This window comes from Mobula birostris, chromosome 11 (assembly GCF_030028105.1).
Source record: "Mobula birostris isolate sMobBir1 chromosome 11, sMobBir1.hap1, whole genome shotgun sequence".
Taxonomy (NCBI): Eukaryota; Metazoa; Chordata; class Chondrichthyes; order Myliobatiformes; family Myliobatidae; genus Mobula; species Mobula birostris.
The window spans coordinates 12,989,774-13,014,339 of record NC_092380.1 but is presented as its reverse complement, the minus strand read 5'-3'; the positions used below and the strand labels follow the sequence as shown (position 1 = coordinate 13,014,339).

Below are 24,566 nucleotides of genomic sequence, written 5' to 3'. Positions count from 1 at the left end.
CACATCAGTTGTCAAACTGCTCTGGCTGGATGGAATTTTGGCTAAAGGTGGCAGAGTGTACTGCTGTGCTCCCTTACGCATTCTCCCTGGACTACATGATTTCCTCAGGGCGTTCGGATTTACTCCACCATCCCAAAGTCATCCAGGTTGGTAGGTAAATTGGCCATTGTAAGTGTGCGGTTAAGGGTCAAATCAGGAGGGCCAGTGGAAAGTTCAGCAGAATAAAATGGACTGAGGGTAGGTGAGTGGTTGATGGACTATGTGTTATTGCCAATTAACTGGCCTCACACTTGTCCCTCAACCACACTTTAGTTAGTTGTGCACAAGGAGAACAGCATGGCCCCTGTCAGCACACTGTTCTGAAGTTTGAACAAAGAAATGCAGTTTTTATACAGAATCAACTAGTTGAATACAGTTCAAAGTTCAAACTAAATTTATTATCAGAGTACCCACTGTATATGTCACCATATACTACCCAGAGAGTATTGCAGTAGAACAAAATTACAATAGAATCAAAGAAAACACACAAAGACGGAGGGCCATTGTGCAAGTGAAGACAAACTACAAATACGAAAGAAACAACAATAATAATAAATAACTAGAAAATAAATAATACTGACCAATTTGTAACTGTGTACGTTCAATTCCTGATTTGCATGATCAATCCCCAATCACACTATGGTATTACAGGTGTTATTAACCAATAGAATTTACACGTTAAAGGCCAATAATACTTCAGAACTAGTAAAGTAACTGACCAATATTAAGTGTCACCCTAGAATCCTTGGATTACATCCTTATCTTGTCTCAGTAATCCTAATGGCTCTATTTCAAAGCCCTTTCTTGCCTGGCTGACTGCACACTATCTGTAAGCTATCCTTGCTAGAACTTTGTCTTAGCCCTCACCTTGCCACAACTTCCACGTATGAACCCAAGGAGCCTGTATCTCACTAATAAATTTAAATGATAGTCTAATAAATTTAATTTAAACATTAAAGATTAGCCGATTCTGTACTTCAATCTTCACTTGTAGAGTTGCTGGACATTTCTAAATCGTTTCGGTCTCCTGACTTCAGATTATTTGCATCTTTTGCAGATTGAAATTTTGGTGGACACACAAGTGTGGCGCCAGGCTGCAACGCAAGTCTTCTTCGCCCTGGGTCTGGGCTTTGGCAGTGTCATTGCTTATTCCAGCTACAATCCCTACACCAATAATTGCCATTTTGATGCCTATCTCGTCTCCTTCATCAACTTTTTCACATCCGTCTTTGCCACGCTGGTTGTCTTCGCTGTGCTGGGCTTCCGAGCAAACGTCCTCACTCAGAAATGCTTACAAAGGTACAAGGCATGAGAGCTGGCATATAAAATGGCAACACCCTCCCCCCCCCCCCCCACAAAATGCTGGAGGAACTCAGCAGAACGGGCAGCATCTATGGAAAAGAGTAAAACAGTCAATATTTCAGGCCGAGATGTGGACTGTTTACTCTTTTCTGTAGATGCTGCCTGGCCTGCTGAGTTCCTCTTGAGAGGTTTGGGTAAGTAGGTTATCTGTGGTTTAAAAGTGAATTGTGTGTGGGGGTGTTAATGGGATTAGAAGTGTAATTCCTGTTTGGTTGTAGGTAATGAACCACTTCCAGGAGAGGCAAACACTAGTGAGGACCACAGACTAAATCCTTCCCCCCTTGACTTGAACCTGTGTCAGGCTGGCTGATGTGATTCACGAGCTGGCTTCATGGTGGAGTTGTTCATCAGTTGATTGTGCTGTGTTTCAGGAACACCCTTCTGGTGACAGATCTGATTAACAGTGGCTTTTTGAACAGAAGTTTGATCCCCGAGTCTTTAAACTTCTCAACGGCATCGCACGAGCAATACAGCAAGTGGTTTAACTCTTGGGAACCGGAGCTGGTCCGTTATGGTGTGGAGCAGTGTGACCTCAGACAAGAAATGCAGAAGGTAAGTCAGCCAACTTGGCTAAGATTAGAAAGTGGGAATTAGTCTGGAAGGTGAGTCACCAATGGACAGGAATAAGAAGAATTGAGTTGTGATAGACTACTGTTTTAGGTGCCTAGACTCAAAAGCAGTCAGGTTGATCTACACTTCCATCCATTCATCCACCCCATCCACATACATACACATCAGGCACTTCTCTCCACAGCCCCTCAGCACCCTTCAACCCCTATGTACTGTCACTTTAGACTTCCACTCCACACCTCATGCCCACACTGACACAGTCATTGACCTACTGTGTTTTCATATGCCCTGCTGCGACCTACAGTACTGTGCACAAGTCTTTGACACATTTATATAGCTAGGGTACCGAAGACTTTTGCACAGTACTGTATTTGTCAACGTGGAGCGGGGAGCGAGTTTGTAAGTCTAGCGGGAGAAAAGGATGTTGGGAATGGCGAGGGTGGAGCGCCGCAGGAGAGATGTGGGGGGAGGTGGCAGAGAAGAAGTGCCAGGGCTAGGGTGGGGGGTGGCAAGGCTACAGACCTGAGACACCAGGCAAGATCATTTGATTCCAAACAATTGGCTTATTGATCATTACAGAATGTCTCTCTGGTGCTTCCTGCTCCCTCCCCTCTCCCTCCCCCTTTCCCAGCCATGATTCTCCTCTCCCTGCCCCCTTCCCACTCTCAGTCCACAATGGAGCCCCGTATCAGAATCAGGTTTATCATCACTCACATATGTCATGAAATTTATCATCTTATTTTTTGTGGCAGCATTAAAGTGCAACACATAAAATTACTACAGTACTGTGCACAAGTTTTAGGCACTCTAGCAATATATATCTATGCCCAAGATATTTGCACAGTTCTGTAGGAGAGATCCTCTTGCTAAAAGTTACTATGTCACTTTATCATTTCCTATCGGAGTCACCTTGTATAGAGATGTTCCTGCACGTAGTGTCACCTTATATATGTACGATGAAATGCTTTATATACTAATCTTATGTATGTGCGGCTACACTCAAACAGTTAATTACATATTGTGTTTTATAAGATTGCTTTTACATTTATTGTGTTTTTTTGTATTTTATTGTGTTCTTTCAGTTTATTGTATTTTTTATTTGCATCTGGAGTAACAATCACTTTGTTCATTACACACGAGGGTAAAGGAGAACAATCTTGAATCTTGATTTTTGCCTGTTCTGCTCTGAGCGAAGAATTGCTTCCCTCTATTCACCAGGGCGCTGAGGGTACAGGACTTGCCTTCATTGCTTTCACCGAAGCCATCACGCATTTTCCTGCATCGCCATTTTGGTCTCTCCTGTTCTTCCTGATGCTGCTGAACTTGGGACTGAGCACAATGTTCGGAAACATGCAGGGAATTCTCACCCCACTCCTTGACAACTTCCCCTTGCTGTCCCGGAGGAAGTCACTCTTCACAGGTAAAGCATAGTGCAGTCAAAGCTGGCCAGCGCCCTGTGACTGGATAGTCACTAAACCCACTGTTGCATCTTGATCCAAGCCCATCGTAACATCTGTAGGCGCACTGACACTGCACCCTGCACCCTCTACAAATGGAAACTAATTTAACATCTACCTGTGGTAAACCACAAACAGAGGTTTCCTTCTGTCCTGCTTTTGCACTTGGCTGTAAGGTAGGAGGAGACGATTAGGGGCCCCAAATCCACCACGTTCTGTAGTTCTTCAGATAGTTCATTCTGCTATCCCCTTGAAAGAAACCATAAAATAACTACAGTACAGAAATAGGCCTTTTGGCCCTTCTAGGCTGTGCCGAACCATTTTCTGCCTGGTCCCACTGACCTGCACACGGACCATATCCCTCCATACACCTCCCATCCATGTATCTGTCCAATTTATTCTTAAATGTTAAAAAAAAACATATTTACCACCTTGTCTGGCAGCTCATTCCATACTCCCACCACTCTGTGTGTGGAGAAGCCCCCGCAATGTTCCCTTTAAACTTTTCCCCCTTCACCCTTAACCCATGTCCTCTGGTTTTTTTCTCCCCTTGCCTCAGTGGAAAAAGCCTGCTTGCATTCACTCTATCTATACCTATCATAATTTTATATACCTCTATCAAATCTCCCCTCATTCTTCTACGCTCCAGGGAATAAAGTCCTAACCTATTCAACCTTTCTCTGTAACTCAGTTTCTCAAGTCCCGGCAACATCCTTGTAAACCTTCTCTGCACTCTTTCAACCTTATTGATATCCTTCCTGTAACCTGGTGACTAAAACTGCACACAATACTCCAAATTCAGCCTCACCAATGCCTTATACAACCTCACCATAACATTCCAACTCTTATACTCAATACTTTGATTTATAAAATCAAAGCCTCTTCCCGGGATCTTGTCACCACCCACAATCACCCCCCCCCCCCCCCACCGCCAGCATCTCACCTATACCCCAGGTCTGACAGGACCCGTCTCACCTCTTCCCAGGACACGCACTCTTGCTTCGCCACCTCCCAGGATCCAGTCGGCCCCCAACACCCCCTATCTCTCCTTTCTCTGGGGTCTGTTGCCCCCCAACCCCCCACCCTGGGACTTGCCCTTCGGCCTCACCGCTTCTCTGGGTCCAGCCCACCCCTGCCATTCCACCTCACCTAGGATCCTGCATCCCCACCTCGTCGCTTCCCAGGGACCAGTACAAACCTCCTGTCCCACCTCCTCCCGGCGTCCCTCACTGCCTCATTCCTTGCTCTTCTTTTTATTCCAGTGTTCTGTTGTATCCTGGGGTTTATCACTGGACTACTCTTTACACAGCGGTCGGGGAATTACTTTGTCACCATGTTTGATGACTACTCTGCAACGTTGCCTCTGATTATCGTCGTACTGTTTGAGCTGATGGCAGTTGCCTGGATCTATGGAGCTGACAAGTAAGCTCTGGTTTACAACTCTCTGTTCTTTTCCCAACACCCCTCTCCCTGTCCACACCCATGTTTTCTGTTATCAGTAAAACTCCATAAATCCAGCATTAGTGGAAGTTTTTATAGATTGTTGGATGTTATTCCAATGAGACTCCACCCCTCTCTCCCCTTTCCTCCCCTCTCCCCCCTTTCCTCCCCTCTCCCCATTTTCCTCCCCTCTCCCCCTTTCCTCCCCTCTCCCCCTTTCCTCCCCTCTCCCCCTTTCCTCCCCTCTCCCCCTTTCCTCCTCTCCCCCCTTTCTCCCCCCTTTCCTCCCCTCCCCCCTTTCCTCCCCCTCCCCACTTTCTACCCCTCTACCCCCTTTCCACCCCTCTATCCCCTTTCCACCCCTCTATCCCCTTTCCACCCCTCTATCCCCTTTCCTCCCCTCTATCCCCTTTCCTCCCCTCTATCCCCTTTCCTCCCCTCTACCCCCTTTCCTCCCCTCTACCCCTCTACCCCTTCTCCTCCCCTCTCCCCACCTTTCCTCCCCCTCTACCCCCTTTCCTCCCCTCTCCCCTTTCCTCCCTCCTTTCCCCCTTTCCACCCCTCTACCCCCTTTCCTCACCCTCTACCCCCTTTCCTCACCCTCTACCCCCTTTCCTCCCCTCTTCCCCCTTTCCTCCCCTCTTCCCCCTTTCTCCCCTCTTCCCCCTTTCCTCCCCTCTACCCCCTTTCCTCCCCTCTACCCCCTCTCCTCACCTTCTCCTCCTTTCCTCCCATCTACCCCCTTTCCTCCCCCTCCCTACCCTCTCCTCACCCTCTCCCCCCTTTCCTCCCCCATCCCCCCTTCCTCCCCCTCGTGGTGTAGGTTGAGTCCTGAGGCACTTGTACCTTCTACCTGATGGCAGCAACAAGAAAAGAGCATGACCTGGGTGGTGAGGATCTCTGATGATGGATGCTGCTTTCCTATGACAACGTTTGATGTAGATGTGCGCAGTGGTTGGGAAGGCTTTACCTGTGATGTACTGGGCCAAATACACCACTTGTGGGGAAATATGGATCAACTGTAACTGGAGTTACTGTCATTGTAGGTTTATTAATGATATCCGGGAAATGATTGGTGACCGGCCATTCTTCCTGTACAAGTACTTGTGGAAATTTATCTGCCCTATTGTTATGGTGGCTCTGCTCCTTGCCAGCCTAATCCATATGTGCATCAAGCACCCAACGTACCGAGCGTGGAATGAAACCAAGGTAAGGGCACTCTGTTACTACTTTATTAGGTGGGCAGGACTCCTGAGGAAGGGTCTTGGCCCAAACCTTGTTCTGTTCATTTCCCTCCATAGGGTGCTGCCCGACTTGCTAAGTTTCTCCGCCATTTGTGTGTGTTTTGCTCAAGATTTCCAGCATCCGCAGAATCTCTTGTGAATCCACTGGAGGAACTTAGCAGGATAAGCAGCATCTGTTGGGGTGGAGGTGCGGGGAGAAATTATCAATGTTTCAGGCTGAACATCAGGATGGTTCCTCCAATAGAGTGTCTTGCTCCGGATTGCAGTTCTCTTGTGTGAATGGTCGGCATGGACTCAGTGGGCCCAATGGCTTATTTCTGTGCTGAATCTTTCTTTGTTTCAGGGGTTCCCAACCTTTTTATGCAAGGGGTCCGTGGACCCCAGCTTGCGAGCTGCTGTTCTCCATCTTTCTCTAAGATGCACAAACTTCATTCCCGCCACCAAACAAAAACCCCCAGGCACAAAGTGGCAATGAAAAGGTTAAAGATTGTCATGGTGCAAGTCCATAGCTTCCTGAAAGTAGGGTAGTGAAGAAGACGTGAGGCAAACTTTCCTTCATCATTTGAAATATTAAGCTATAAAAAACAGTCGTATGGCAACTGTATGAAAGTCTAATCCGGCAACATTTGGAGTATTGTGTGCTGTTCTGGATAGTTTATTACAGGAAGGATGTGGAGGCTTTGGAAATAGTGCAGAAGAGGTTCGCCAGGATATTATAAGAAGTTGGATTGTTTTCTCTGGAGTTCTGATAGAAGAACGATATAAAATTATGAGAGGCGTAGATGGGCATATAGTGTTTTATTTTCCTTGGGGGTGTTAAAAGTCAAAAACTAGAGAACATTAAAGTAGGAGGAGGAAAGTTGAAAAAGGTTTATGTGGTAAGTTTTTTTTCCCCACACAGCGTGGTAGATACCTGAAACGCATAAACACAAGAGATGCTGAAAATCCAGAGTAACACAAAATGTTGGGTGAACTCAGCAGGTCAGGCAGCATCTATGGAGAGGAATAAACTGAGGATGTTTCAGGTCGAGAAAGACTAGAAAGGAAGGGGGAAGAAGGTGGGGGGTGGAGGGGAAGGAGTCCAAGCTGGCTGTGGACAGGTGAAGCCAGGTGAGTGGTTGGGGAGGAATATGCTGCCAGGGGCAGGGGTGGAAGACACGGTAGAGATGATTAAAAGGCATTGGCAGGGAATAGAAGGACATAGACTATGCACAGGCGGATGTGCAGTTTAAATTGGCATCATGGTTGGCACAGACAGACACCATGTTATAAAATAGACTCCTGTTCTATACAACACTATGTTCTAAAAATATCCCTATATTATTGAAGAAAACCAGTGAAAGCAGCCAGGATATTTAGGAAATTCACGACAAATTACAACAGTGTCCCTCTAACACTCACCTATCAGCTCATCCCACAGAGATGTAGCTGAACACCCTCTACGCCTTACTGCAACGTGATACAGAGGACCTCAGCATGTCTGACCATGACACTAGTCAGGGAGATCTGTGCCCTCTCCACTCTAGTTGTGGACATTAGAAATATCCCAGTCACGAGAAAGTCTGCAGGTTCTGGAAATCCAAGCAACACACATACACAAAACTCAGCAACTCAGCAGGCCAGGCAGCATCTATGGAAATGAACAAACAGTCAACCACTTGGGGCGAGACCCTCCTTCAGGACTGAAACGTCCCAGTGCCGGTTGGGGCTGCATTCAGCCCAGCTTCGGATATAAATTTGACCTTTCATCAACTTGATAGTTATTCATCTGCGGTGTAAAGGTCACTAGCCTGCAATGTTAACAGTTTCTATCTCCACAGTTGATGCCTGACCTCCTGAGCATTATTGCTTCATTTCTAATTCTAAATATCTGTAATTTTTTTTAGAACATAGAACAGGACAGCAAGACGTTGTGCTGACCTGTACTCCAAGATTAATCTAACCCTTCCCTCCCACATAGTTTCCATTTTGCTTTCATCTATGTGCCTATCATGCGTCCCTAATGCCTCTGCCTCTGCCACCACCGGCCAACAGTGTGTTCCACTCACTTACCAACGCCGTGTAAAATAGAAACACCACCTCTGACGTCCCCCCTATACGTTCCTCCAATCCCCTTAAAATTAGCCCTGAGGAACGAAAGTGCTGGCAGTCCACTCTATTTATGCCTCTTATCATTTTATGCGCCTCTATCAGGTCACCTGTCATCCTCCTCCGCTTCAAGGAAAAATCCCCACCTCGTTCAACCCTACTGCAGCATCCTGGTAAACCTCCTTTGCACCCTCTCTAATGCTTCAACATCCTTTCTATAATGATGACCAGAACTGAACACAATTAGAATCAGGTTTAATATCACTGGCATATATTGTTAAATTTGTTGTTATGCAACAGCAATACATAATAAAACTCTGAATTACTGTAAACATATATGTATTAGTCATAGAGAAGCACAGCACAAAAACATGCCCTTCGGCCCATCTAGTCCCTGCCAAAACCATTTGAACTGCCTACTCCCATCAACCAGCACCAGAACCATAGCTTCCGTACCCCTACCATCCAGGTACCTGTCCAAACTTCTCTTAAACATTGAAATTGAGCTCGCATGAACCACTTCTGCTGGCAGCTCATTCCACACTCTCACAACCCTCTGAGTGAAGAAGCTTCTCCTTAAACTTCTTGCCTTTCACCCTTAACTCACAACCTCTGGGTGTAGTCCCACCCCAAAGTCAGTGGAAAAAGCCTGCTTGCATTTACCCTCATAGTTTTGGTATGCTAGTAAAAAGTTAAATAAGACATGCAAAAAAAAGAGTATTGAAATAATGTTCGTGGGTTCAATCTCCATTCGAAATCTGATGGCAGAGGGGAAAAAGCTGTTCCTGAATCATTGAGTCTGTGCATTCAGGCTCCTGTACCTCCTCGCTGATGGTAGCAATGATGTCCTGGGTGATAAGGATCCTTAATAACAGACACTGCCTTTCAGAGGCTTTCCCTCTTGAAGATCCCCTGGTTGGTCCACAATATCTCAAGTATGGACTAACATTTCCTTGCTGCTGTTGAACCCAATCCTCTGTCTAATGAAGACCAACACACCATATGCCTTCCTAATCACCCGATCAACTTGCATGGCAACTTTGAGGCATCTGTGGATGTGGACCCCAAGATCCCTTTATCCTCCACACTTGCTCATAATGCTGCCATTGACCTTGTACTCTGCCTCCAAGTTCAACCTTCCAACAGTGTATCACTTGACTCTGTTCCGGTTTAAGCACCACCCGCCACTTTCCAGCCCAGCCCTGCGTCCTTATCAGTCAAACATCTTAACTTACGACAGCCTTCAGCACGGTACACAGTACCACCAACCTTTTTAACCTTTTGTGTTTTCAGGCAGAGGAAGTATTGGTGGAGTACCCGGGCTGGGCATTAGCTATGATGATCACCCTGATTATTGTTGCCTCCCTGCCCATTCCTGTCCTGTACCTCCGGCGAAAGCTGCTGGACAGACAGAGCAGTCGCTCGGACTACTCCGAGTGCGCCTACATCGAGGCTAATGCAGGCGACGAGGCTTCCTTCCCCCTGAACGAGAATGGCGATGAGGCCGTGGGGCCAAACGGCTACCTGAAAGTCGACACCGAAGAGGGAGGTATGGAGCGGTCTGAGCTGCTCTCAGACGAGGAAGGAGAAGAGGATGTGTTCGAAATGGACAACGTGTCGCAGGAGAAAAATCCTGAAATGGATTTGAAGCTGTAGCTCCCGTGGAGCTTGTTCTTTTTTGGACACTTCAGGCCTTTCTACAAAATACATGGTGCAAAAAAAAAATGTTAACACTGTCATCCGATGATCTGGGTGGGGGCGTTTTCTTGTCAATCTGATTTGGTTTGGAGGCGATTGTCCGCGTTAGCAGGACATTCTGTCTCTCTGCCCCTTACAAACATCCACCCTAAGCAGACATGGTTACCATATGATGGGCGCAGCCTGTACTAAAGTTTCACCTTAGCAACATCCTAAAGAAACTAATTTATATTTTGGATGAGAAAAAGAACCAATTATGTAGAAAAAGAAGCATGGAGCAAGAAAGAGTGAGTTTCCAAAAGGAACTAAATCTTTGAAAACAATATTGACCATTGGTTTTGGAGCTGGGGTGTGGGGTAGGGTGGGGTATGAGAATGAGGAGTGGGGCGTGCGGGTGGGGAGATATGAGCCAATGTAATGCATGAGAATGGATCTCATTTCGTTATGACACTCGAATTCAACATTTTTTAAAAACACAACATTGGGGATGAGCTGTTGTGGAGTCTCCCACAGAAGAGAAACAGGAGACAAGAAATGATTGGCAAGCTTTTGGGATCTTGCAATGCATGTACCTCTGGGTTTGTACGATGCAGTCAATGCAAAGTATAAATCTGTATTCTGGGCAGTTTATGAGTGGATATAAAACTCTATTCTCTGCACTTGTACATTTCTAAATTTCTGCAGTGCAGTCAAATGACTAAATGTCCACATGTACACTGGTGTACAGTTTTAAATCCCCAAACACTTCATTCAGTGCAGGATTCTGGATCTGTTCCACGTTAGTCTGGTTCTTCACTTTGTGCATTTGGCCTGTGGTTCTAAATCTCGATTCTATGCAAACTACATATTACTGTATATCTGTACTACACAGTTGGTGCCTAGTTCTAGATTTCTACAGATCATAGGATTATAGAGCACAGAAATGGGCCATTCGGCCTATCTCATCCATACTAGCCAAGTCAGTCCCATTTGGGCTGTATCCCTCTCAACCTTTCCTATCCGCATACTGTCTTTTAAACATCATTATTGTGTACCTGTTTCAACCACTTCCTGTGGCAACTGGTTCAAGATATCCACCATGCAAATGATCTCAGTGTTTTGGATCTCCAGTGCAGTGTTTCTACAGCTCGGTACTGTACAGTTCACAATGCAGTAGAAGGCTATTCAGCCTGTCGTGTCTGTGCCAGCCAAAAAATAGCTACCCGGACCGCAACTGTACCTTCTGGCGCTTGGTCATACCCATTTCAATTACATTTCGAAAATACCACAAGGGTTTCTGTCTCTACCATACTTTCCATCAGCGAGTGTCAGATTCTTTCCACCCTCTGGATTGAAAAACATACAATACCTTGGCTTCCAGCAGTGACTAAACATATGCTTTTTTTTTACCCCTCTGACGAGGGAAAAGGGTCCTTACTATTTACTCTTATAGGCACCTCATAATTTTACATATCTCCTCCTAGCTTCCATTGTTCTCAAGGAAGCAATCCCATCATATCCAGCCTCATGGCGAAGCATTTTCCAGCTTTGAGCAACTTGGTCGTAAATCTCCATTGCATCAACTCCTGTCAATCACATCTTTCCTGTACCCGGTGTACAGTGCTCACACTAACTAGTGTTGTATACCCCTGTTCTAGGGTAGCCAGCCTGCTATTATATATCAGAGTAAAGCGTTCCGGGTGCCTTTTTCAGCACCTCTGTTTTATGGATTAGAGGATAAATCCTGTGGGGTCCTTTTGCCTATCCACACCGTGTCTTGTTTTAACTCACCACCTCCCCCCACCCCCATGCATCACCTTGCACTTCTCTAATTCATCTGACGCGTTTTTGCCCAACTCACTGGGCCTTCAATGTCCTTTTGCAATCTAAACCCTGGAGCCTATTTTTGAATCATCCATAAACATCTTTATCAGACCCTCTGTATTGAAATGTATATGATTTTGTATTATAAATGCAAGGGACCAAGTATCTGTCCCAATAGAACAACTTTCCAATCACAGAAATACCTGTCAATAAGTGCCCTCTCTGTTCTGCATCTGATCCAATTTTGGATTAAATTTGCCACTCCACTTTCAATCCCATGGGTTTTCACTGCAAGTCCTTGTCAAAAAATGTGCAAACATATACGCTCAGTGGCCACTTTATTAGATTGCCTGTATACCTCATTAATGCAAACGTCTAATCAGCCAGTCATGTGGCAGCAACTCAATTCATAAAAACCTGAAGAGTGGTCAAGAGGTTCAGTTGTTATTTAGACCAAACATCAGAAAGGGGAAGAAATGTGATCTAAGTGACTTTGACTGGAATGATTGTTGGTGACAGACGAGGTGGCTTAAGTATGTCAAAAACTGCTGATCTCCTAGGATTTTCATGCACAACACTCTCAAGAGTTAATAGGGAATGGTATGAAAAACAAAAAATGTTAAGTGAATGACACTTCTGTGGCTGAAAACGTCTTGTCAGTGAGAGAGGTTGGAGGAGAATGTCCAGACTGGTTCAAGCTGACAGGAAGGCAAAACTCACTCAAATAACCACTTGTTAGAGCGGGTGAGCAGAAGAGCATATCTGAACACACAACACATCAAACCATGAAGTGAATGGACTACAGCAGAAGACCGCACCAGGTTTCACTCCTGTACCTAATAAAATGGGCACTGATTGTATATAGACTACATCAAACATCTTGTCCTCATCCACCATTGATTCATGCTCATTAAATACATTTCCATTAACAAATCCTTCCTGATCTGTGACTTTCTAAATTTTTTCTACCGGACCTCTGATATATCACCTTTCCTGGGTATTACCTCTTTCTGAACCAAAATCAGGCTCTCGATTCTCTGCTGTCCTGGGATTCGTGACCTCTACATCATGCAGTCAATTTTTGGACTGTGCCTTCAATACACAATTCTAGGAGCTATCCTGTCCAGTTGGTGTATGGTTCTAGATCTATGCAGCGAATTTGGATCATACTTTTAAAGCTCCTTGCAATATGGTCATTGTATGGTGAAATCTGTAAAGTCTAGATCAGAGTAATATACCAACGACAATGGTACTAGATCTTTTTACTGTAATGTTTGCGTATAGTTTACGATCTTCATTTGTCATGATCAGCACATCGTCCTTAAACTCCATCTCTGTAGTTTTAGTTGGTGCGTTGTTCTGGATCTCTGTACCTTACAATGCCCTGAGGAGTTGGCACTGTTTTAGATTTCGACATGGTGCACAGTTGCTGTGATTCTGGAGCTCTCCTGTACTCTAAACAACTCTGGATATTTGTACTGTGTAGACTGCACATGGTTCTAGCATGCATGGAACTGTACAATCTGTTCTTGATTCTAGATCTCCACATTTACACGTTCGTACACGTGTCTAGAACCCGACACAGTAGTCAGCAGAGGATCATAGGCTTCTACATTGTGTCTCTACAGTGTTTGAGATCTCCATACCATGAAGCCAGTGTAAGTTTCTACAACTTAACTCTGCAGTGTGAGCACAATTCTAAACTGACAGTGGCTTACAATAATGCCAGTGGTGTGTAACCAGGAGCAATGTCACAGCCATGAAACAAAGGGCTACTAGAAAGAGAAGCAGAGTGCTGACGCATGCTAGTAACACTGAACTGCAGACTGATACTGATCTTTCTGCAGGACGGGTCTTTCCCTCGAGATCCTCCAGTAATGTAGGACAACTGGGGCAGCGTTCTCCTCATCCACCACCCAGCCTGAAGGGATAAAGACCCAACACTTGTGGTTTGGGTGGGTGAGGTTCCGGGTCTTATTGACTTCCTAGATGCAAGGGATTCTGCAGATGCTGGAAATTGTGAGCAACGCACACAAATTGCTGGAGGAACTCAGCAAGTCAGGCAGCATCTATGGAGGAACATTTTGGGCTGAGGCCCTTCATCGTGACTGGAAAGGAAGGCCACAGAATAAGGTGAGGGAGGGGGTGGAGGAGGCAAGTAAATGAAACCAGGTGAAGGCAAGGTGTGTTTCTCTCCATCGATACTGCCTGACCTGCCGGCTTCCTCCAGCATTTTGTGTGTATCGTGCTTGTTGACTTCATTTGGTCATGTGACTTCATTTCTCCAGGATATTGGAACGCCCAAATCATTGATTTTTTTTTAATTGGCTTATTATGACATAACGAATAGCTGCAAGGATTGTACCATATTCATTCTGACCGAATCAAATTGTGGGTGTATGCTGTAGTTAGTGTGCTTGTGTATGTGATGTGCATGTGTAGATGTTTGTACAGTATATACGCGTGTGTGGACCCATGCTTGTCCATTTCCCCACGTGGATGCAATTCTGTCTTTGAAGTTCAAAGAACAGACCCTTATTTATCACCCAGTGTTAAAGGATTCAGGCTATTATATAGTTAATGTGAGAAGCTGGTAACTACTAAAAGTAATTATTAATGAGACAGACAATCTTTGTATTCTCCGTTACCTGACTGACCCCTTTCATTTAAAAAAAATCTTGGTATTTTTGAACAGTGCTTCATGAAAAATAAAATGTGTGCAAACAGACAAGTTGAGATTTATTTTGTACACTTGATCCCCTGCATTACAGTCATTTGCATTAGGGAAATCAATTCTGACAGAAAACACATCACTTTCTAAAAATTTGAGATACAAAGTAAAATTCACTCATTGAATTAATATGGGGTGAAAAAATAAATGCAAATTTAATTTTATCAACTTACTTTTTTAGATGTAGTACCTGTCTGCACAGATGTGGCTGTGTTAGGAAATGTCACGATCTGGACTTCCTTTCTAGGAATGCAACAGTGTGGAATTATGCACAATAATCCGATGCCTGTAATTAAAACAAATTTCATCATGTGTTAATTTTAAGTAAAGGTTTAACATTACTTAGATCATGGCGCCGTACAGCACAGAAATAGTCCATTCGGCTCAGCCGGTCCTTACTGAACATGACAATGGACAATATAAACTCTCATGTCAAACAGCATGAAGCGAATAACTAGGTGTCAGTTATGTCATTCGAACAATCACATGAGAAATTGCACGTTCACATGGGTAACTTTGTCTGGTATCGATGCCAGGATCTCTGCATTGACCCTGACGCCGTTCTCCTTGATGCTCCCCTACTGGCGGCAATGCAGTCCCTCAACGCTGCATATTGCTCCCTTGATGCGGCCATGTTTCCTTCCCTCCCTGCTGCCCAGAGAGGTGCCCAGGAGAGAGATGGAAATATGTCAGGGCATAGCACAGAATACCGTGAACATGTTTGCTGGAGCAAGAATTTGAATTAATACTTTCTCATCGCTGCCCCTCCCACAGAATCGTTTTCCCGTGTTCCCTTGGTCCAATTTCTCCAGACCCTGACTCAGAAATGCCTCTCGTACAATAGTCCTCGAAAGCAAATTCAGAATTAATTGTGAAATGTACAGAACCTTCAGGAATGTTCTTAACAGCGTCCTAGTTCTGTTGAACTATTCAAGTCATGTCATATCATTTCAATTTAATTCCTTGCTAAAACACAAGTAGTGAACTCGGCGCGGTGTCGTAGTGGTTAGCACAACGCTTTACACTGCAGGCGACCCGGGTTCAATTCCTGCCGCTGTCTGTCAGGTGCCTGTGACTGCGGACTGCGTGGGTTTCCTCTGAGTGCTCCGGTTTCCTCCCACAGTGCCAGGTAATTGGTCGTTGAGGAGAGGGCCCGTCCTAGGCGACGGGTGTCCCCTTAATGATGCACACTGCCCTTTTGTGGCATCGCTCCTTGAAGATGGCCTGGAGACTGAAGAGGCTATTACCCATGAAGTTCCATCTTCTGCAGTTTACTTCAATCCCGTGCAGCAGCGCCCGCCCCCATGCCAGACAGTGATACAGCCAGTTAGAATGCTGTCCACGATACATCTGTAGAAGTTTGCGAGTGTTTTAGGTGACATACCAAACCTCAAACTCCTAATGAAATATAGCTGCTGTCTTGCCTTCCTCATAGTTGCATCAATATGCTCGAACCAGGTGAGGTCTATCATTATGTGCCTTATTGTATGACATAGGCAATTATGGTCTTTGACCATGATTGTTTTTGGCAATACAGAAGTGCATTGCTGCCTTCCGGGCAGGGTCTCCAGCCATTATCAGTAGTCTTCAGAGATTGCCTGGTGTCAGCGGTCGTATAGCCAGGACTTGTGATATGCACCAGCTGCTCATACGACCATCCACCATCTGCTCCCATAGCTTCACATTTGGTGGTGGAGGGGCGGGGGGAGGGTTGCTAAGCAGGTGCTAAAATTTGCGCAAGAGTGACCTGCAGGCTAGCAGAGGGAAGGAGCACCTTACACCTCCTTTGGTAGAGATGTATCTCCACCACACCAAGTGATCACAGTGTTGCTAAATTAGTGATTAGGGTTGTGACGATTGGTGCAAGAACCGAGTGAAGGTGCCAAAAGTTGAGGAGAGTTGGGCCAAAGAACAACCAGAACATGAGGAGAAACCCCTTCAGACAGGGCTGCAGCCTCTTCTCGTTCAATACTTGCATGGAATGTGGACTTGCAGAAATGGAAGGAGCCCGGGAGTCCAACTTCAAAGCCTGTTGCACAATGCTGCACTGTGCAACACTCTCCTCCGCTGGACTTCCATTGCGGAGTGCGAGGACTCCCCTCTGCCAGAAGGCGGAACAGGCTGCCAAGGCTTGTCTGTACAGCAAATGCAGGAGAGGGGGCCAGAGTGTGTGCAGTAACAGCCCACGTAGGAACAGTAGAAGGGCAGGAAGGGCTTGTCTGAGAGATGGTCCATGTTGGGTAGGACCTGCTCCTGGAGAGGGTTGCAGGGCCTGGATCAGGCAGGCAAAGCTGACAGAGCAAGAGGTCAGCTCAGCTGGAATCGCCCCATGCCCCTGAACCCCTTCACATTCACACGTTCGGACCTCTCCAGCGGCAGCGCACCCTTCCTCTCTCTCTCTCTCCCCGAACATCTGCTCCACGGCCAGCTCCTCAGCAGCCTGACCCAGGCAGGACACCTACTCGAGCACCTTCCCCCTCAAAGCCCTCGATATTGGACTCCTACAGCTCAGACATCTCCATTTTGTACTCCTGGTCGAAGAGACAGGTGTGAGTCCTGTCCATGTTTCACCACAGACAATAGGAGGGAAAGCCTCCCCCTGCCTCCTCCCGAATCGACTGAGAACTCCTAGAATCGCCCATCCTCCAACAGCTGGTTGCTAACGTGCCAGTACAAGGACCCTCTCCTCTTCTCCCCCCCCCCCCCCCGGGTAAGTGACAGGATGAGATCCAACTTTGAATGGCCTTTGATCTACACCAGGTGGTGTTACAAGCACAGAATCTGCAAAGGCACAGGAAGGGTACGGGCGATCAATTCGAGAGACTCCTCCTCCAGGTGAAGGTATCTGCGTGTGACGATCTCTCTCTCTCCCTCAATGCTGTTGGAAGTTGGTTCTAGAGTTCTGGGTCTTGGGCACGGCTTAATCGATGCGGTTTGTGGATTGGGCTCTGTATGATGTGTTCCTGGTTTCCAGTCGCACACTTTTTATTTGCTGTTTTGGACGATTTTGAATCAGAGTGGCCTGCAGATAACGTACACAGAGCTGAACTAAATATGCCTCCGTCCTTTCGATTTTGTGCTTTATATTCTGTATTTTTCGCTCTTTTTTGTTGCCATTTGCGCGATTTGTTTTTTTTTGCGCGGGGGTGGAGGTTGATATTTTTCTTTGAACTAGTTCCGTGGCTGTCTGTGGGAAGATGAATCTCAGGGTTGTATACTACACGCATATTTTGATAATAAATGTATTTTTAATCTTTGGAGCCAAGATAGAGAGTTTGCCAGCCAGTTCTTTCTACTTCTCCACCAACACTTGGCTGCGCGGGAGACTGCAGCGAACCTTCTCCAAGAGTACATTGAATATCCCCCTCCCCAAGGAAGGCACACGAGCTACAATCAACAGAACTCAGAAAGAAGGGCACTTTTCGAAGGAAATTTACTATCAAAGACCACATACGTCACCACAGACCACCCTGAGACTCAGGTCCTTGTAGGCATTTACAGGAAAAAAAACTATAGAATTTTATGATTTAAAAAAATCTATACATACGCCTACAAAGACTAACAATCAACCAATATACAAAAGACAAACTATGCAATTCAAATTTATTTATCACGTGCATATCAAATCGCTCAGTGAAATGCGACATTTGCATTAACACCCTGCACACCCAAGGATGTACTGGGGGCTACCTGCAAGAGTTGCCTCACGTTCCGGCATCACGCCAGTGTAACGGCGCCGTACAGAACTAGACTCGCCGGTTCAGTGAGTGAAATGGCAGGCGCTAATTGCGGGCATGTACGGCAACTGTTTATTCACATGCAAGTCCAGCAAGCACTCATCCAAATCGCCCAAATTATAGAAACTACAGCACTGAGCACTTCATGCGCTTGCAAAATCTGTCCAAGTTACACAACAATAGTAAACAAGCGATAAACATCTATTTAACTAGGTGTGCGCCCAAAACACAAGCCCCTCCCCCTATTAACTGTGACACACCTTCCAGGTGATTTCTCCAGTGCTGCCCGCCGTGGGGGTGGAGGGTGTAGCTCAGACTGTGACTGTTATCTTGAACAGCCCTCTCATATTCTAAAAAGCTGATCCTCAATATGTTGTGTTCGCTATGCGGGACAGTGCAGACAGAACACACACCAGGAGGCCTATAGCCACAAGAAACTTCAAAGACACACACAAAATGCTGGAGGAACTCAGAAGGCCAGGCAGCAACTATGGAAAAAAAAGTACAGTCGACATTTCGGGCCGAAACCCTTTCCACAGATGCTGCCTGGCCTGCTGAGTTCCTCCAGCATTTTGCGTGCGCTGCTCGGATTTCCAACATCTGCAGATTTTCTCTTGTTTTAGAAACTTCAGAGAGCTGTGAACACATCTCAGCACACCACAGAAGCCAGTCTGTCCTCCATGGAATCTGCCTATACTTTTCGCAGCCTCGGTAAATAAAGCAATGCAAACGAAATATATGCAAAAGAATAAACACAGTAAAAAAACGTTTTACATTCATTGTGTCATGTGGTAAATACATTCAATGGTGCTAACTTATTTTAAAGCATAGCACTGTTATGTTTTTGTAACTTCAAAGCATTAAATTAACTTGAAAGGAAGACACGAGAGTCCGAAATGTGAACGGGTTTCCTTCAAGCGAGGCGGGCACGTATCGTGCGGTAGCGCGATGACGTAACAATTCGCGTATTTGTACATACCTGTATACGCCGCAATGAGGATTGAAACGAGCAAGAATGTTTAATCAAACAATAAATTTACAATATCACTCAAATATTAAATACACCGTTGCTACTCATGTGGGCCCCTCAGGGATGATATACCATTTCAATGTTTGAGCGGCTTCCCTTCCCTATTCAGGCTCTCCAGGTGTGGTAGCAGAAAGACCCCCGACTGAGGTCCTGCTGCACTGAGCGGCCTGGATCGTGCCTTCGGCAGCACTCCCCTTGCGGAGATCTCACTGTGATAGAAGACCGACAGGTTTCGGGAAGGCCAAAGGACTTGCACCAAGTTGATGATCTTCCAGCTGCACCCGACGTTTGCCTCAGCGTGTCCCCCCCCCCCGGGAACACCCGTAGATCAGAGAGTCGTCTGCTAAGCAACTGCTGGGGATGAACAGGGACACTTTCTATTCATAATATCTCACTCTCTTCCCGCCACCTCCCGGCTTTCTCTCCCTGTCTGTCCATCTGTCTCTCCGCAGTACAGCAGGTGGCGGTAGTGCACCGTTTCAGTCGGTCTACCAACCGTCGGAGAAGAAGACTTCTGACTTAAGGGGATGGACAGCAAGCGCCTCCTGAGGACAAGAGGAGGAACAGCGCAGGGAGCAGTCAAGAGTTACAGCTCCCCCAAGAGCCAGAGGAAAGCATCGAGAACGGTGCCCAAGTTCTGCCGGGCGCTGCCTAGGACAGAAGGAGGAAGAGGAATAACACACTTCAAAAAATTTACGCAAGTCAAATGGAACTTCTAAGGATATATTTTCATCAACAGAAACAGGATTCGGCTCTCTAGAGAAGCACATACAACTCTGATCAGAAGTACAAGCCACTAAACTTAAATGAGATACAACCCAGAAAAATGAAGAAAGTATCACTATTGAAGAAAAAGTTAACCAATGAAAGAGCATGAGCATTGATGGAAGGCAGCCCCATGATCTGAGCAGACTAGATTTGGACAAGGAAGCGTCAAACACCTGGATCAGAGTTGGAGACCACTTCCCAAAAACAGAGGGGGTTCCTCATGGCAATACAGGACCAGGTGGTTAACACAAAAAAAAGAACAAAAATACAGAATAAAAGTCCAACAAATTTAAGATGATAAATGCAGAAAATGCCAAGAGAAACCAGGAATAATCCAACACATTACAGGATCCTGCAGCAGTTTAACTCAACCTGATTTCTTACACAGGCACAATCAAGTGGCAAATCCCATTCATCGAAATCTTGCTTTAAAATACAAACTCATAACATAAATCATACCTTACTATAAATAAATGCCTGATCCAGTTTTAGAGTCAGAATATCAGAAATTATATTACGACTGATCTGTTATTTCAGATAGGATGATCCATAATAACCGTCCAGTAGATCAGGAGAGCTACCTGGACTTGATGTTTCAATCCCTATGGTAAGTTGGCACTCTCGATGTTGGCAGTGGGTTTGGAGTGATGACAAGGAGGGAGGGTCGGTACATCATCGGGATCATCAGGTGGGCACCCTCCTTCTTACAGGATAAACAAGCAAGAACAACTTACTTAATAGATATAGCCATTCCAAATACATACACAATTTATAGAAATCATTAAGTGAAAAAAAACTCCAGAAATATGCTGATTTAAAAGAAGAAATTGAAAGACTTTGGAACATGAACAGGGTATACATTGTCCCAATAGTAATATCGACAACTGGTATCATCCCAAAGACACTACACAATGCTCATTAAACAATTAGGGCTACTCAGCAATATATATGGAAATCTTCAGAAAGCCACAATACTAAACACTACTAGCATAATCCAAAAGTTACTAGCAATTGAGAAATGAGTGTACTTGGCTATGTCCGTACTTCAGGCTTTACCAGCTTGAGCTGAGGAAAAATAAATTCCTATAATAATATCAACTAATTAAATAAATATATAAGTGCCCAATGCTATTGACTTAAATTGTATTAAATTTTCAAGAACTTAACAATTTTCAAGAATTTAAACACCTGCTTATGCTTCTCTCTTGCTTCTTGTCCATACCCCACCAAACTATCCAAAATAACAATATTGCTTCCCAGCATCGACTTACTCTCCCACTCATGTGCCCTACATTCCAGCAACACATGTGAGACTGTTCCTGCAAGTTGGCACTGTCTATATTCACCTGAAGTACGTTTAGCAAGTCTAAACAATGTGGCATTTAAACCTATATGGCCAAGTCTAAGCCGAGTAATTATAACTTCTTCCCTTCTGGTCATTTCTCTCCTCCAAAGTAACCTTTTTTTCTAATTACATATAAATGTCTCCTCTTCAATTGTGTAACCCACAGTCCTCATCAGATTGAGAGAACATGGTTCTTAATTAATCCTTTGCCCCCCCCCACCCAATTTAGTGGAATCTGTGGTTGTCCATTGTGTCCAATGATAACAAGAAACCTGTGTGTGAGTTTTTTTAAAGTTACACTGGGCATATCCACTCTCTCTAAACCTCAGAATCCAGTGGTATGAACAAGCAAACTGAGATCTTCCTCGGTTACAGTGGATGACCATGACGTCTTCTGTGCCTTGTCATGCCCTTCGCTCTCCATGGAGTGTCGCAGTACCACCTTCCTGGCCGTTGGATCTCATCCACCCAGTCCACTGGAGCTGATTTTGCATGCTCGGAATGGTATGTCCCTATCTCAATGGGGTACGAGGCCGCCAGCTACCCTCACCTGGTTCAGCCAGCCTGTCGAAGCGATGTACCGGGGTGTTACTGCTGTCTCATGCAAACAGCAACTCGGAGCCACAGGTGAGAGCTCAGTGTCCAGCGGGGACCAAAGGTGACTCAGCTGCCCTGGAATGGACACGACAAGCCCCTTCACCAGAGGTGCTACCACTCCCTGGACACCCCAAACACCCTACTTAGTGGAATATCAGTATCAGAAGCACTGACCTTCATAGATTGTTAGCTAGCCTATCAACTACTTCATTTCCTTCCACCCCTGCATGAGCTGGGATCCACACAAAAAAAACCACTCCTAAATACAGCAGCCACTATAATGTTTGTCTAACTTCCTACAAAACGTCTGGATGATGACTGGACACACTCACCATAAGACTACATAATACAGAGAGGAATCAGAACACACAACTACACAGGTAGACTATAATCCTCTATCTGCTGCAATGCCAGAAGTATTGCCATAATTTCAATAGTATAAACTGAAAGTTTATTAGATAACTATTTTCTTTCTTTCTTTCTTTTTAAATCTTTTTACTAATTTTCCAAAATTATAAACAGAATAACAATATTGATACAGAGAGATTGGAATAATCTTATTGTTGATAAGCATGTACAAAAAAGGTTTCAAATAATACAGGTATAATAGATTTCCAAACTCTTAATATAATTAATCATAGAGAAAAAAGAAATAAAAGAAAACCATCCCCCCCAAAAAAACAAAAAAAAAGAAACTAAATACTAAACCCAAAAAAAAGCAAATGGAACAAGGCTAGACCAATATCTTAAATCAAACACGTTCAGTAATGTCGCCAACTCCGCTCCTCTATTCATATATTTTAAGTTAAAAAGGATTTGGAAAGGTCAAAGTACATCATATGAAAATGTTGAATAAATGGTTTCCAAGTCTCTTCAAATTTAACCGAAGGATCAAAAATGTCACTTCCGATTTTTTTCTAAATTTAAACATGATATAGTTTGGGAAAACCATTGAAATGTGGTAGGAGGGTTGATCTCCTTCCAGTTCAATAAAATGGATCTTCTGGCCATTAAAGTAACAAATGCGATCATCTGACAGACTGAAGAGGATAAAAATCTATGTTCTATCATCAGCAAACCAAAAATTGCCGTAATAGGATGGGGTTGTAAATCAAAATGCAAAACTATTGATATTATATCAAAAATATCTTTCCAGAATTTTTCCAAATGAGGACAGGACCAAAACAAATGAGTTAAGGAAGCCACCTCAGAGTGACTATAACCATTTTCTAATTGACAGCTGAAATCCTGGGACATAGACTGCAACACTGGCATTGTGAGACACTGGGTCTTCAGAGCCATCAGTAAACACCGGTACCATTCCATAATATTGATTATGCATATATAGGGTCATACTACCTATTCAGATACACACCAGGCACATTCTGACTGCCTCTCCAAACAGTCAAATCCATCCTAGGTGAAAGAAATCACCAGGGAGGAATAATGCTTCAAAATTTGCTATCTTTATGTTCCCAAAAATCTTTCAACATATTCTTAATTGAATGATTATCCTCATGACCACCAATAATTCTAAGCCATCTGCAATCTTCGCAAGTACATTGGCATCACCTGCAGAGCAGTAACGGGAGCAGACCCAAAGCTCCACAACACAGACAAAAAGCAGCTATTTTTTTCCAAAAGTGTCGCTTCCTCAGAATTTTATTTTCCTTATGATAGACTGCTTGCAGCTAAACATAATTTCAGGCTGCTTGTATCACATAGGAATTTGGAGAAACGAAGCATTATTTTTTTTGAATCTAATGTGTTTAATTGCACAACGGTGCTGATGCATTGTAATAGTTTAACTGAGCTGAAAATGTTTTGTTGATGATTTTCATTTATACTCAGTGTCTGAGGCTTCTTGCTTAAGAGTAAAACAGTAATCAACCAGCATTGATGGATTCCAGTTGCCCTGATTCTGTTTCTCCATGACTGTGATGTCCTGGTGAAACCTTTCCCCATGCCCGTCACTGACAGTGCCAATATCTGCAGGGACAAAGTCGAAATGGGAATGCAGGAAATGAATCTTTAGTGAAATTTTGCACTTCATGCTTTTGTATGCTTGAAGCATGTTGCCAACCAGCTGCACGTAGTTTGGTACTCTGTAGTTGCCAAGAAAATTTTTAATAACATCCTCGAATGCCTTCCATGTGATTTTCTCCAGTCCCACTAGAAGTTCTTCACACTGCCTGTCACTGATGACGTGTCTGATTTGTGGACCAACAAAAATGCCTTCCTTAATCTGGGCATCAGTCATTCTGCGAAACACCTGTTTCAAACATTGAAATTTTTGTGCCTGGTGACAGCAAATTCCATCCTTGCCGTCTTACTGAACCTAGTAATTCTGCTTTTGCCTTTGACAAACCCAAGTCGCTAACCAGGCATTTAACTCAGACTGAGTTATCAGATGAGGCTCACTGGACATAAAGTGTTCAAAATCTATACCAGTATCAGTGTCCTTTTCATTCCCGGCTTGAGCATCATGGCATCTTCTTCTGCCTCCTCTAGACTCCATGTCCCTGGTGGCCTCGGTACTAGGGAAGAACAGGTCTCAGGGCTGAAGGGCGATTGGGTATTCAGTAGATACATTGTTTTTAGTGGAGAAACCAGACGTACTGGTCAGGCAGAAGTCGTACTCTGTCACATGATCCCAC

General features: G+C 44.7%; 1 protein-coding gene across 7 annotated transcripts in view; it reads left to right on the top strand.

The window, feature by feature from the left end:
• Positions 1 to 14,432, top strand: part of LOC140204832 (sodium-dependent neutral amino acid transporter B(0)AT2-like) — a 49,277-nt gene extending 34,845 nt beyond the window's left edge. For 6 of the 7 annotated variants that reach the window (XM_072271672.1, XM_072271669.1, XM_072271671.1 and 3 more), the window contains 6 exons: positions 1,097 to 1,338; positions 1,773 to 1,953; positions 3,190 to 3,391; positions 4,691 to 4,850; positions 5,915 to 6,077; positions 9,494 to 14,432. In XM_072271672.1, coding sequence (XP_072127773.1) covers positions 1,097 to 1,338; positions 1,773 to 1,953; positions 3,190 to 3,391; positions 4,691 to 4,850; positions 5,915 to 6,077; positions 9,494 to 9,856 — 1,311 coding nt within the window. In that variant the 3' untranslated portion in view covers positions 9,857 to 14,432. The remainder of the gene's footprint in view (positions 1 to 1,096; positions 1,339 to 1,772; positions 1,954 to 3,189; positions 3,392 to 4,690; positions 4,851 to 5,914; positions 6,078 to 9,493) is intronic. The other variant, XM_072271676.1, reaches the window with a different exon arrangement.
• Positions 14,433 to 24,566: the final 10,134 nt, after the last annotated feature.